Consider the following 15,515-nt stretch of genomic DNA (forward strand, 5'->3'; position numbering starts at 1 on the left):
TGTGGCCTCTTCCCAATAGGACAGTAAATAAATTATAAATAGTATTTGAAACGATGAAGAAGAGGTGTTGACCTAAGGCTGCTAGACATTTGGCAGTGCAACGTCGTGGGTTCGAGTAATGACTCCAACAATTGTCTCTCCCTGCTCTTCACCCCCTTTTACAGTAAGCAGATAAAGTCTATTGGCCAGAAAATCCTTAAAATATATTTATTTGGTAACTCTTGCTTGGAACCAGAAACCCAGTGAAAAAACTACCACAAATTTGGTCACATATTAAATTCATTGCCATATTAAGTGGCATATTCTCATAGATTCACCCCCGTGCGTCTGTACCAGTTATGCTGTATAATACAATATCTCATGAAGACAGTGCAACAGGGTCATTACACCAAATTGGTGCCTTTTGCCACGTAATTCCTGTTACCATTTTTTAATGTGTGAATCCAAGTATGTTTATATCTTCAGGAAATGTAGTGTCAATGGGTCCAGCATGTACTTCTGAGCGAGTTAGCATTAGCTAGCTTGACCACACAGCCTTTGCTACGCCCAATCCCGTGGTTGGTGGTCAGAGGGGTTGATGGCACAGATTGGTTGCCTCACTTCCGTCAGTCTACCCCAGGGCAGCTGTGGTTACAACAGAAGCTTTCCACCAATGAGTATGGCGTGAATGTATAATGACGACAGTGTAGTAAAAGTGTTGTAAAGCGCAATACAAGTGTAAGCCATTATTATTATTATTAGCTTGCAATTGGCAAACTGGTCAAATTTTGTCCTGTTACAGCAGCCCAGTGGAAAGATGAGCATACAGGTGGTTTTCCTTTCCATCTAAGTCTATTTTGTACCTTCCATTTCCACCATAGAAGCTAAAATTGTACAAACAACAGTGATTAAGGGTTTTACGATACAAACAATATCCGACAATATCACACTCGCCATGATACCAAACAGGAAATGATGTTACCGTACCAGATGAAAGCCTCCAAAATAAAGCTCTAGGTCCATTACACCTGTTACTGTCAGTCCTGTTACCATTCTGAGGAGGTGAAATAGGGGAAATCCATTCAAAAAATAAAAAAAGAGACTGAGATGTAACGTTTTTTCTTTTCTTTCTTTTTTAAGCTGAAAAGCCACCAATTTGACAGAATGACCCACCTGGCCTCCTTGCTGTATCAGCTTTGTTGTTCAAAAGGTTACAGACATCTTTAAAATATCAGAGGAACTGTTATCAAAGATTGCATTGAAGCACTTCAGCGCAGAATATTCATGGTCAAAATCAAAAGTCTGTGTTTACAATGGACACATTCCAGCCCACACATGGGAGCACAAAGCCAGGTGTTTCTGAGAGAGCGACTTGACTTCACACAAATCTTTACACATGAGTTAAGAACTAAAATGTGACTAACTATGCAGCGCTCTCAGGTTTCCTTATATTTGATAATATCACATATTTGATTAAAAAGTAGGTCAGAAACATACTGTATATTGTGGTGTTTTTAAAATAGCAATTACGATGTGTCAGCAGCACAGCCTTGGGGCTTCACACCACTGACTGACCTCTACTTCCTCCCTAATTTGGAGCTCCAGTAGCTACAGTTCAACAGAGCGCTTGACACGGTTTTCTTGTCAAAATGACTTATCAAAACACATCTAAACTCTTGACCCTTTTTCAAAACTAGAGCTCACTGTGTTAGTGAAACGTACGACAGAGCCAAGGCTACTGTGCTGGAAAATGGATTTGATTGGTTTTGCCTTTTTGTTGCATATGGGCCCCGTAAATCATGTGCTTTATACCTCCGGCCGGGGGTTCACCACCTCAACACTGGGTGGGAGGACAGCATGATGAGAAAAACATTATGGGATTTCACTTTAGTGGGCCAGAAAGTGAGAAAGAAAATGGACAATAAGACGGTTTAACAGAAACAGAGGATAAAAGAGCAAGACAGACAGCAGGGGGTATGATATTGAAATACAGACACAAGAGAAGGTAATTTAAAGAGAGGATCATAAAGACATGAAACTACAGGCACCCACACGCAAAAATCACTCCCAACACTTTACGATGTTTTGCAACAGCTGGCTACAGAAAAGCTGATCTCTAAAACAAAAGATCAATACATTAAAAAAAAACAGACACCGCCTTTACTAAGAAGATAGGACAGTTCAGAGTGAAATGGGTGAAGATTGGGGAGAGACATTCAGCAATTTTTTGGAGCTGCAAGGCCTCGTGACTCCGATACCATACCAATGAATGATTACGTTTAAGAATAAATGTCACTAATGATGGGTCAAGCACAATCAATCTGGTTAAGTGCCGATCACATTCACTGATTTGATCTCGCAGTATTTAACAAGATTGATCACATTTTTGACACCCAGGAAGAGTAGCTGGCAAGGTTATGGGGTTATGGGAATCAAAAAAATAAACATTACCAGAGCAGGCAACTTGAGGGCTGCCACGTTGGGGCTAGCGCCAGAAAATATTTTTCCATCATTTTATTCCACAAAAGTGCTTTCTTTTGAAAGCTTCCACAAAACATGATGTCCATGACAGAAATAAAGTCCATCCCTGTTATGTTGGTTTCAACAGCTTCAGTTTTCCTCTTGTAGCTTTACAGTGATAGCAGCTAATGCTACTCTCACAGACACAGAGCAGGAGCAGACAGGAGTTGTCAGTCAAAGTTTTTGTTCCCCTTTTTGCGGAGACAGCCAATCACCATTCAGCTGGTGGGTGTTACAACACCACCCCCTGCTTTGAAGCCGAGCTTCATAGTTGGCTGTTTTCCAAAAGTAGAGCTTCAGACAGTTCTGAGGGGACAGGGAGACTACAGGGGAGACCACTCTGAAACACCTGATTGACAAATGACTTTCTCACAAAAATGAAGACACTCTAGTCTAGAGCATATACTGTTAGGGCGGAGAAATCCATCGAAATTGAAATCTCTCTCAATAATAATAATCTCAATAATCGTCAGGCTTACAGCCATTTCTTTAGCAGAAACAGAACCTAGTTTTGGAGTTTGTATGAGACAATGGGAGATTTGTTTGCGTTAAATTTATTTTATTTTTATTTATTTATTGGTTTATTTGGTCGAGACAGTGCATGTTAATGAACATACATGGGTCTCATGCATGTAAACACGCCACACCGGATTGTAGCCTTGGGCTAATTTCCATCCGTCATCCCCCATTTGCACTCTCAAACACACTGTCATTCATCTTGGCCTATTGTACATGTTTTTAGTGGTAGGGGAAACCGGAGTACCCGAGGGAAACCTACGCAGACAGAGGGAGAACATGCAAACTCCACACAGAAAGGCCCGTCCAGGTGGGAATCAAACCCGGGACCTTCTAGCTGTGAAGCACGAGCACTAACTGCTGAAAGGAGGAAAGCATTTGTTTTTGTTTAAGCTGAGGTTTGAATAAAAGCTGTGTCTCATGAATCAGCTCATGTTTTTATAGAATAAAGTGAAAATGAGCTGATTCATGAAAAAAATCGAATCTAAATACAAAAATGCCATATCGTCCAGCCCTATATATCATACAGTATAAATACCTACAATATTTCAACATATTTTTATTTGGCAGTTTAAGTGAAATTTTGGTTGAAGTTCAGCTTCTCTTTAGTCAATGAGGAGCCGCCACTGGTATGAAGCTATGTCTGCCATGGCGGTTTATAGATCTAATAAAATGTCCGAATTTTGCAAAAAAAGAAAACTGAACGTCTATTGTTAATCTGTATCAACAAATGGCCATTCAATAACCCTGACTGCCATATGGAGCTTTGTGTTAACTTGACTACTGTAAGGAAACAGTCCGTCCAGGTGCCAGCTGCAAGGAACGGCAAGAGGCAGAAAAAAAAAACAGCCGACTCAGCAGCTTTGACTTCCCAACAGTGACTTTATACTGCATGTTTTAATACTCTGTGGTCACCTAATACTTATGACAAGAACTGCACATCCATATTTCACCAATTCAAACTGCTTTTGTCTCGACATCTAATATCCACTTGTCTAAATGTGGTGGTTATGGTGATGGATGGCACATGCACTCACAATAAGTCTGTGTCTGTTAACGGTCACACATGGAACGTAGTATTGAGAATTACTGGTGACACAATCTATGAACTCGGGTCACGTCAAGCAAGAAAACCATTTTGAGGTTAATCACAATGTCACACAGTCAGGAACATTTATTTAGTTTTGCAATATTGTAAAGGGTTATGTGACAGAAAATAAATAAGACCTTGAAGAGGAGGAGGTCAAGCTACCCAACAAGAAGGAACAAGTCTAGCTGAGCAAAACCCCAAGGCAGTCAACGTCACGTCCTGTCACCATGGCAACTCTGGCCCTAAACCAAACATCAACAAACCAAGACGTTTTGTTTACAGACTGTCAGCAATTAGGTCGACATGTGTTTGGCCGCTCAGTGGCCTTCGTTTTCCAGACATTAACTTACACAGAACCTCATCGCTGGAGTTGTCTTCAGTTTTCCAAAGTTCTGTTAGATAGTTCAGTTATGTCGTGTGGCCCTCTATTCTGTAACCTAATCAAATGTTCGGCTTGCAAACAAAAGTATGTGCGTTGTTTGCCTGTGGGAGATGTTTGACTCCTCTGCCCAGATAATTAAAACATCCTGTTTATTTTAGAATAACACACAACGACGAAAAATTATCTTACGTAATATTGTTTGAAGAGCATTGTAAAATCAGTTTTCCAATTTGTTGCAGAAGTCTTCAGTCAACTTCTAAACTAATACAGGAATCACTCGCATGTTTGTTGAGGTTGGAACCACTTATGATGATGAATATAATTGAAGCCTTTCTAATCTAATTGCAACCAGTAAAAGGGCAATTTTGATTCAATTAATTGTCAAGCCCATCTAGCTTCTGCTACAGCTGAAACACACGTGCTAGTGTAATCTCTTTTGGCTCACACAGCGCTCACTGACCTATATTTCAAGATTTTCCTTTCCACCTTAAGTATTTATATGGCTTTCCTTCCAAACATATATTACTTGGACAGCCACCAACAAAAACACGTGCACAGACTTCACATCGTATATTGCATTAAAAAAAATACAAAGTCCTTTGAGATAATTGATATTTAATGATGGATGAAGCATGTGTCAGATTCTGTTACGAATTAAAGTAGTGAAATAAGCAGCTACAACTTCCCTTGACCTTGTAGTAACTAATCAGGACAATATTTCAGAGTAAAACAGTGTATAGTATGCAACAGCCAAGATAGCTAGTTAATCTTTCCCAGCAATTAGCAAAAAACTGGGTAAAATAAACACATTAAAGTGTCCTCTTAATGTCAACGTGAATAAAGCACTGTTTGGCTCCAGTGCATTAACTGTTTTAGGAGTGATTTTTCCAATTGGAAATGTCACTGACCACAGCAGTTTTGTAAGCTGTGAGACTAAATGTGAAGGTAAATAGTCTGCATGTGCATAGTGCTAGTTTGTGTTAGTGAGAAACGTGAGCATGTGGAAATCATTAGATGTGGGCTGATTCAGCTCTGTGCCATATTTGTGTGTTTGCACGTGAGTGTGTGGAGAGTTAACTGCCACCTCCAGCTTCAGTGAGAAACACGCCACACCCCCCACACACAACACACACTGCCTCTATGTGACACAGTGCAGGGCGCACAGCTGCTTCACACACACACGGTACAGGCTGCTCTTAGTCTTCATGGCAAATACATGAGCTACATGTGCTAGTTATGCACCATCACATATGAAAAGACAAGAAAAGTGACAATGCACCAGGCTGATGGACATATGCTGATGATGAACTAGAGCCCTGAAGTGCACTGTGCACATGACGCTGCCGAATGCATTAAGTTAACAGGCCAGTTAGAAAAAGTGGGATTGACAGGAAGATCGATTGCCAAAGGGCAGAAAGGTGGAGCAAAACCACAAATGAACCGATATCGAGGGTAAACCAAGGGGAAGAAAGAGGAGGGGAGGAGTGGAGCATGGAGGGAGGGAGCGAGGTGAGCGTCCTGGAAAGCATAAAAAGGCCAAAACGCTTTTGGAACCTTGCAGTCACTGTTGCGGACAGCCACACAGAGCACTGCCCTCCCCCTCCTCACCCGCTGCTTCTCCTGCTGCTATTTTTCCAATATCAAGTGAGTAACTCTATATCTACTGCATGACAAATGATTTATACAACTTGAATAATTCATGTTAATGTGCATAACAGATTACAAAGTACACTGACAAGAATTTATCTAGCACCACATTTACAGCTCTCAAAAATCAAAGGAACAATAATTCTACATTTTGCTCTGTTTTACTGCATATGTTCAATATTTTTTGCAATAATAATAGTTTTAAAATACAAGCATGAAATATTTGCAAATTGTTGATAAATACTCAGTGTTGTTATGTCTTTTCTTCCATCTAGGTCTCCTTACTCTTCATCCCTCTTAAGTCTCAGTCATGGATGCTTTATTTTACTTTGAGGCACTTTCTCGCTTCTTCCTGATGGTGGTAACCCTAACCCTTGGTCCTGGGACCCTCTCCATGCCTGTTCCTACTGATGTACCCCTATGCACTGCTTCAGAAACAGCCCAGTATAACCTCTCATTTACTGGCAAGTGGAGCCAATCAGCTTTCCCTAAGCAATACCCTGTATACCGCCCCCCCGCACAGTGGTCTAACCTAATTGGTAAGTCCAAATAAAGCATTTTATACCACATTCCTGTTAATTACAATAGCGTGCCTGTTTCATTTGCTTCCCTTCGTTTATCTGCTCCTTAGGGGTGACCCACAGCTCTGACTACCACATGTGGCAAAGTAATGACTTTGCCAGTAACGGAGTGAGGGAGTTCAGTGAGAAGGGAGAGGCTTGGACACTCATGAAGGAAGTTGAGGAGGCAGGAGAACGCATCCAAAGTGTTTATGGGATCCTCTCTGCTCCCGCTGTTGTGGGTGGGACCGGCCAGATGAGCACAGAGTTTGAGGTCGTTGCCAGGCACTCCTATGTAAGTCGTCCTTATTTCAGCAATTAGCATTTACAGAATAGTATAACCTGGAATTTCATTGCCGTATTTAAGTCTTCTTGTGCACTGTTTTTTTTTTACCAGCTGTCCTTTATCGTGCGCATTGTTCCGAGTCCGGACTGGTTTGTTGGTGTGGACAGCATTAATCTATGCGACGGTGACGACTGGAAAGACAATGTGTCGCTGGAACTCTACCCCTTTGATGCTGGCACCGACAGCGGCTTCACCTTCTCGTCCCCCAATTTTCAAACCATTCCACAAGATAAAATCACAGAGGTTAGATTATTCCGGTCTGATTTTTCCTGGTATCAATACAGTTACCTTCTGAATAACTAACTTGTGTTTTTTATGTGTTTTTTTCTGATGAATAGATCACGTCTTCCTTCCCAAGCCACCCAGCCAACTCATTTTACTATCCCCGCCTAAAACACCTGCCTCCTATTGCCAAAATCACACTGACGAAGGTGAAGAAAACCAATCAGATCATCAGCCTGCCAGTGGAGCCCACCCAGTCCAACCAACTTCCCATTGGCAACGAGATCGAAGAGAAACTTATAAGTAAGTGAGAAGACGGAGCGTAGTAATCAATCCTAATAAAGGTAGAATAGGTTTGGCAACAATTACTGAATGAGGCAATCACAGGCCATCAGAAAATACCAGCTGAAAATATAAACAAGGCTGTTAATCTAGGACTAATTATGTTAAAGTACATAAGGTTAAATTTTGCACACGATGAACATTTAAGAGGCCCAAGGTGGAAAAACAAATGTGTCAAAGAGAAAGTCAATACAAGGGCATGTTTAAAGAGCAAATACTACTGATATTACAGCCTTAAAAGTACAGACATCATCTTGAGCCAGAATTTGTGATGAAAAGACTTTTCAGAATCACAGATACAGAATGGTTTCCAGGACAACACACATCAACAAACAACTGACAGGGCCAAAAATCTGTTGCGCTTTCTAACTTTCGTCCCAGAGCAGGTTCCAAGTTCCCCCTCCTGACTCTGTCAATTTTACATATTATTATTTTAAACAATACACAACTACAAACTTAATATAAGCGCTTACTGCAGAGACTGAGAGCATGAACTACCATATTACATATTTTTGGTCCGAGACTCTACATTTGGTTACCCATACAGCCTCCAACTTCAGCGCTCTGTTATTCTACTCAGCCTGGGATACCAATCAGTTGTTTGCAGTAAGGAGGTCCAGGAAGTTGGAGTGATAAATAAATAACTTTTATGTAAAACAGGGAAAAAAAAAGCAGATTACACAAACCCTCTGTTGCTATGGATAACTGATACAAGAAAAAACAAGCCAATTAAGACAAGGTTAGTGCTAGGTCGTATGCTCCGGAGGGACAGTCTGCTGTGAAAACGTGAGATATCATGACACAAATGAAGGTTAGGGCCAGGGAAATGGTTAACTTTAAGGTTAGGATAAGGGTTAGGATTAGGATTATTTGTATTTTTAGACAAACCAACTCATAGATCTATACAAAATCACAGCAGACCGTCCCTTCCGAGCATACGATCTAGCACTAACCTTAAGACAACCAGGAATAGACGGAAAAGACCTGCAACATGTATAATGCTTAATAAAATATTTGTATTTGCAGATACTCCTCTGGACTGCGAGGTGTCAGTTTGGTCTCCCTGGGGCCTGTGTAAAGGCAAGTGCGGAGACCCAGGTGTAAGGCACCGCACTCGCTACGTCCTGATGCATCCAGCCAACAATGGAGTAGCCTGCCCTCTGCTGGAGGAGGAGAGAAAATGTTCCCCAGACAACTGTTTATGACTAGGCCAGGAAAGGGGGGAACTGAAGGAGAGGAGAGTCAAGAGGAAGAAAAAGGACCGGAAAGCCAGGAGAGGGCGGAAAAGACGAAGACAGAGCAACAGTAAACGCTCTGTTGGCTATTTGAATGAAGAATACAGACAGTGAAAGAGACTACTGAACCCGGGTCACAAAGGTCACTCCTCTTGTAGTTCTTTCTTTACCAATAAACAAAAAAAAAAAGAAGAAAAAAAAGAAGAGAAATAGAGATCTAGCGTATGGTTCTGAAGGGAGCAGCTATTATGCAAAACAGCTATTTTGTATCACAAGACAGACCTCAAAATTATACATTGTTCCAAATAAAAGAAGAAGAAGAAGCCTAGATAAAGAATTTTGGTTTTGATGATTAGATTTTACAATGTGATGTAATTTTGTCCGGCAATCAAAAGGGAAATAACTAAATTACATGTTGCTCTGGTAACCAAATGACGACCATGTTTAAATCCTATTAAACATTTTAAACTGTGTATGAGCTGTTATACCTTTTGTCTTTCTACACCAAAAGGCAAAATATGTATTTATTGACAGGATTTTACCTGTTGTGTACAGTCTTGTGTATTCAGACTACATTAAAATTCAAGTGGTTTTATGTCTGTAAATAATAATAACAAATAAAAATGTAAATGCAGCGTGAGAGTATTATTCTTGTACGTGCACTTTGACAGCCTCCATGCACAATTTATTTCAAAGTAAGATTTTGGGCTGTATAATTATGTTTGATTTCATTCACATGTCATTAACACTGCTGCATTTATTTATTTTTTATTTTATTTATTTATTTGAGCATACATTTTGCTCAAAAGGAGTAGGCTGAAGCAAAAGCTTATGAGCGCCTACCCGCAACTCAAAATGATGAACTTTTCATTTCTCATAGTATAATCAGTGTAAACAAAACAACAACAAGGAACAATAGCAAAGAAAACAAAACAAAAAATGAAGAACTCGTTTCCTTTCAGTACAGCTTTTTGACTCACAACCACTGTTTGAACTATTCACATAATAACAGAACCAAACACTGTTACACTATTACTATTTCCTGCAAGATCGCTACAAAGCAAGTAACAAAGCGACCATTCATATATTTCTTTCAGTTTCCAATGCCAAATATCAGCCACATTCACTAGTTTTCATGACATAAGGGCACATTAATACACGTATTATAGTCCGTGTTCTTGTTGCTCCAGTTGTCATTACCAGGCTCAAGACAATTTTAATCTCTGTGCATTTTTATTGTATTAGTATTATTATTTATATATATTTTATTATGTACAGTGCATCATTAGTCATCATTGGCTTTGTTCTTAGTCAGCTTTCCCCACACCTTACAATGTGATTTAGGAGGGTAATGACATGCGATCAGGAGCATGTCTTACACTGAAACTATAAAGTAATTTACTGGGTCCAAAGACATTTCAGAACTGTCCACTTACTGACCCTTTTTGCTCATTCCCCAAATTTGGCATGGATAGGCTCTGATAAAGTGTCAGCTATAAAATGTACAAACCTGTTCACTGCTTAAACTATTCCGCAGCATTCGTTTTACAAGCAAGACTTACTTCTGTGTTTTTATTCAATGGGATATTGTTACAAGTAGCTTTATTTTTGTGACAATGAGTGAATTTGTATTATCTGTGTACCCCAGTGTAAATTAAACCTTTATAAATCATTACTATGGTATGTTTGCAAAAGTATTGTTAATATACAGTAGCACGAGCCATATTGAAAGTACATTCATATCAGATGGAACCAAAGAGACATTTAATACTGTATTTCTGACATTCACATTAAGAAGTGACAACTATTGCAGATGTAAAAGGTGCATGGAGAGTTCACTTTATAAAGTGATCTCATCCCATCAAACTCATATTGGCAACATTCCTCGATACTACAGTGTCCACAGGAGCTGAGACATGTAGTTATACAGGTTCAAAGTAGCTCTGATGAATGAAAATATGTGTGTTTGTCTAGACCTAATAATGAGGGCAAATCAATGGAAAACAACTGGATTTACTAAGTTAATGGATTGGACTTGGACTTAGGTTGATCTGCCTGGATGTCTAAGAATGTCTATCACTTAAACCCAATAACAGTTATTACCTGGTAGACAGATGAAATCCACTTACACCAGCGTATATGACATAGAACAAATGCACTGAGCTTTCTAGGTCATTCTAATATAAGTAAGGTCTTCACTAAACACAAAGTGAGCATAATATACGTCACCACGACAACAGAAGGCTAACAGTATCAGTAGGAGACAACCACATTAAATGTAGTTGCTTTTTTTTATAATCATGAACAAAGATTTAATAAGAAAAAAAAAAAAAGAAGTGTTGCCTTGGCACATTCACGTATTTTTGAGTAATCTGTAAAAACTCTGATGGCAGCCATTTTAGGGATAGGTTTGCCTGAGTCCTCCTAGGAACACCCCCACCTCCTGGAGACGCCTCCGAGCTTTCGTCACCAGCCGAGTAACCAACCACTGCTCCTCAGCAGAGCCCCCTCCCCACTGATGCCACAGACAGCGTGTGGAGGGGGCGTGTCGGAAAGGGGCAGAGGTTCTTAAAGAGACAGAGGCCTATTTCAAGACATTCACTACAGCCATTTTGAGAGAGCAATTTTATACAAGGCAGTTATTCTAATTTACTGCATTTACAGACCAACAGAAGGTTTGCTCATCATTGTAGTGTGATATAGACTGGTACTATGGGACTGAAAAAAGCAGAATATCCCCTCTTTAAAGCAGAATGCATGCTCCTCTCACAGCTATTATGGGAGATGGATGTGAAGGGGCATGACGGTACTTCGGACCCGAATTAACAACTTTTTGAGTGACCAAAAAATAGCCATTTCTACTGTCCCGTGTCAGTGAACAAATGACACAGGATGGCGATGCTTGCAGTATCTGGGGTGATCGTTAGCTTACAACAGAACTGCATCATTCAGCAGCGTGTTTCCAAATCTCCGCCAAAACGTCATCTTTAGACCTTTATTTTTGGAGCAATAAGGAGAACACGCATCAAAACAGTGTCTGGTTACAAGAAATGTGCCAGAGAAGCAACAATAATACAAGAAAAGGGTGACTGAAGAGTGACAAATAAGTGACAAAACCACAACAAAAAAGGCACAAAAAAATGACGGAAAAGGGACAAAAACATGACCAAAAAAAAACAGCAAAAAAGTGACCAAAACATGAATAGAAGAATAAAAAAAGCACACAAGCGCAAGTGAATGCTACTTTTAGTGAGTCCACGTCGGAGAGCCACAGTCTGGAGTGTCTGGAGTGATGTCATCATTGTGAAATGTGCGCTCAAGTTTGAAATACTTTATTTAAACCACAAACAGAGACAATCCTGCAATCAATATCAAAGGTGTAGCGGTCAGTCTTCAGTGCTCTTTAACTGAAACTATTGTGTCCATACTATTCACGTGTATTTACTTATTTTATTTACTTTTTAAATATTTTCAATGATTGTAATTTTACCTAGCCCATTTTTAAATTGGGCTACGCAACAAAAATGTGCCTGAAAAGCAACAGAAAATGACAAAAAAGCCACAAAAAACCAGTAACCAGTGCCATGGCAACAGCACATGACAACGCTAGCTGTATCTGGAGTGATGTCATCATCATGAAATGTGCGCTCAAGTTTGAAACACTTTATTTAAACCACAAACAAACAGAGACAATCCTGCAATCAATGTCAAAGGTGTAGCGGTCAGTCTTCAGTGCTTTAACTGAAACTATTAGTCCATGGGCCAAACCCCAACATCTGGCATATCGGTACCGAAAAGGTGGCAAAGGCTATCGTTGATTTTTAAGTAGGTCCATGTCTGAGGTTTATATTTTTGCATGATAGCCTTTTTAGAGTTACAGCTTTATCATAGTTTTCAGCTGTTGAAGTGTACCACCCCCATGTCAAAAAAGTCGCTTTTGACACTGGTCCATATTTTGGTTGAGGCCATTTCCAGCCCATTAGATACTGATTTACACCATTGTATTTGGTATCATTGTAAAGAAGACATTTTCATGTTTCATTTGAGCCCAAATGTACTACACTGTGACTATTACCCTGGTAACCATAGCTCCTCAAACTCAAACCTGAGGACATTTTTTCACCATTTTCATAAAAACAGTTTTACTATGTTTAACGCTGCTTCTTCAAGGAACATCGCAGAGACAAATGTTTGATACTGGGCAACTCTCTAGACTGGGGATTCAAGAAATGTATAACATGTCAGTACTTTCTCAGCTTAAGGCCTGTCCTGGACAGAATGTCTCACCAACCTTAGAATGGCAGATATAGGCTCATTTCAATGGGAGAGGCTCATGTGAGGTAGACATTCTTTTACTTCGTGGCTCAAAGTGAGGCCACCATGGTTACCATGGTAATAGTCACAGTGTAGTACATTTGGGCTCAAATGAAACATGAAAATGTCTTCTTTACAATGATGCCAAATACAATGGTGTAAATCAGTATCTAATGGGCTGGAAATGGCTTCAACCAAAATATGGACCAGTGCCAAAAGCGACTTTTTTGACATGGGGGTGGTACACTTCAACAGCTGAAAACTATGATAAAGCTGTAACTCTAAAAAGGCTATCATGCAAAAATATAAACCTCAGACATGGACCTACTTAAAAATCAACGATAGCCTTTGCCACCTTTTCGGTACCGATATGACAGATTTTGGGGTTTGGCCCATGGACTATTTTGTATAGCTCAGTATCGCGACAGCAGAGCCTCACAGAGCAGCACAATTATTACTGATATATTCAACACATTGATCATTGATCAACTACCAGCGGTTTTCTATTTAGACATGCTAAGATCTCAATAATGACACACCTAAAGTGTAGATTCTACAATAGTAAAATTTCACCATGTCCACAATCAGATCTCAAACTAGTGCAGCTTTGCCATTGGCCTTCAGATAAACCAGTGAGAACACTGACCCAGTGACTCGTCACACATACCAGCACCTGCATGATTCTCACACTCAAAACACTGTCTTCCCATACGTATACTGCTACAATATGGGTTTTCAATGCTCAAGCTTTCTAGTTTTGTGTTACCTGATATTAGCGTCATCCATGTATTTTGATCTTGGGGAGCTGGAGGAAAAATGCATAATCGAAGAGATTCCGGACGACATGCTTGTGGCTGGTAGGTCCAGCTAAGAACATGTTATCCTGTTTGATATCATTTTATTTCAGTAAATTGTGAGATGCAAAATCGGACACCAATACTATAACAATGTAATAGTAATATTATGAAAATCTTACCTTAAGGTATCTTCTTGTTGGAGCCTTGGGATGCAAAAGCAATGAGTCATTCTCCTCATCTTGGTGTCACTGTGACAGTCAAAGATCCAAACTATGAGGTAGTGGCCATGCAATATTTATCTTTATAATTTGTTGTTTAATGCTGTAACACTTGGACCATTGATAAGCATTGTCTAACCAGAAGGTGGCAAGAAATATCAAGATGCTTACTGTTATTGTACAGTATAAACTTCACTTGTGTTGCTCTCTTCAGTCACTGTAAGGTGGCTGGTTGGGACAGGAGGAGCATCTGGTGTGGAAATGTGCAATCAATGACTGGTTGCCTCCTGGCAAAAAAAAAAAAAGTATTATTAGGTATAATGGAGAATTGTCTCTTTATTTTTCAGGTTGTATTGTCCAAACGGTACAGTAAATTTGGGAAATTCACATTCACTTCTCACGCCTCAGGTCAGCATTTCCTTTGCTTCCAAACCAACTCAACCCGGTTTTCTGTTTTTGCTGCAGAGCGGATGGTGAGCTTTGCAGATGCAAAGAAGATAAACAAAACTTTATAAAGCTCATTTGAAAACTAAAGTTGTAACTTTTTGCTTAATTTTCAGAGGCTACACTTGGATATTCAAATGGGTGAACATTCAATTGAAAGAAATACAGAGAAAACCAAAGACAACATGGAAATTTTAGAGAACAGCCTCAGACACCTGACAGATCAAATGATGTACATTACCAGGCAGCAAGAGTATCAGCGGGTAATCTAAATTAATTTTTCCTATCAATAGGTGACATAAACAATAGTTTGATGTATTAATTAAAACCTTCTCTGGCCATCTTTGCTTTTAGGAAAAAGAAGAAACTTTTCGCATGATAAGTGAGGACACAAACAGCAAAGTCTTGTGGTGGGCAGTGATCCAAACCTCTGTCCTGCTGTCAGTGGGCTTCTGGCAGATGAAAAAACTCAAAGACTTCTTCATTGCAAAGAAACTAGTCTAATGTGTGTTCTTCTAACATGCAAGCGCAATAATAAAACTGTTTGAACATAAGGTTTGATGACTGATTGTAAGAAATACTGATGCTAATACATTACCGCCTGGCCTTTATAAATGGCGCTCAATTAAACTGACTGGTGCCCAAATGGTGTTACCTCACAAGGTTACCCACGGTTCACATAATTTTAATTCTTACTAAACTTTAATTCATGATCTTACTTACTTTCTTTCTTTCTTTTTTTTTTTTTTTGAAGTCGTTAGTTAGTTAGTTGTAATTATATTTGTTACATCCCCGCTTTAAAGTAATTATTATGCATCACGTTTCACAAATTAGCTAATCGTCAATTAGCCTCAATGATTAGCCTAGCAAGCTAGCTAGCTATGCTAATCAATCAAGCTAGCG

General features: G+C 39.6%; 3 protein-coding genes across 3 annotated transcripts in view; 2 read left to right on the plus strand and 1 right to left on the minus strand.

Moving 5' to 3' along the window:
• ocrl (OCRL inositol polyphosphate-5-phosphatase) overlaps nucleotides 1-15,515 on the minus strand; it is a 97,063-nt gene that overhangs the window by 67,040 nt on the left and 14,508 nt on the right. The window lies entirely within an intron of this gene.
• spon2b (spondin 2b, extracellular matrix protein) lies at nucleotides 6,077-8,978 on the plus strand. Its single transcript, XM_079556694.1, has 6 exons — nucleotides 6,077-6,131; nucleotides 6,410-6,673; nucleotides 6,766-6,989; nucleotides 7,092-7,283; nucleotides 7,379-7,565; nucleotides 8,631-8,978. Exons 2-6 carry the CDS (start codon nucleotides 6,445-6,447, stop codon nucleotides 8,807-8,809), a joined length of 1,011 nt encoding a protein of 336 aa, XP_079412820.1. The 5' UTR covers nucleotides 6,077-6,131; nucleotides 6,410-6,444; the 3' UTR covers nucleotides 8,810-8,978.
• Nucleotides 14,141-15,116, plus strand: LOC306963207 (transmembrane emp24 domain-containing protein 11; the record flags this gene model as incomplete). Its single annotated transcript, XM_079556695.1, has 4 exons — nucleotides 14,141-14,227; nucleotides 14,516-14,641; nucleotides 14,729-14,875; nucleotides 14,967-15,116. Exons 1-4 carry the CDS (start codon nucleotides 14,171-14,173, stop codon nucleotides 15,114-15,116), a joined length of 480 nt encoding a protein of 159 aa, XP_079412821.1. The 5' UTR covers nucleotides 14,141-14,170.

This window comes from Gobius niger, assembly GCF_951799975.1.
Source record: "Gobius niger genome assembly, chromosome: 5".
NCBI classification, from domain to species: domain Eukaryota; kingdom Metazoa; phylum Chordata; class Actinopteri; order Gobiiformes; family Gobiidae; genus Gobius; species Gobius niger.

Excerpts from the sequence above, each read along its gene's own strand:
- spon2b (XM_079556694.1), top strand. The coding sequence starts at position 6,445 with ATGGATGCTTTATTTTACTTTGAGGCACTTTCTCGCTTCTTCCTGATG. Across the intron at positions 6,990-7,091 it reads TCGTTGCCAGGCACTCCTAT|CTGTCCTTTATCGTGCGCAT; the intron begins GTAAGTCGTCCT and ends TTTTTTTACCAG. Across the intron at positions 7,284-7,378 it reads CACAAGATAAAATCACAGAG|ATCACGTCTTCCTTCCCAAG; the intron begins GTTAGATTATTC and ends TCTGATGAATAG.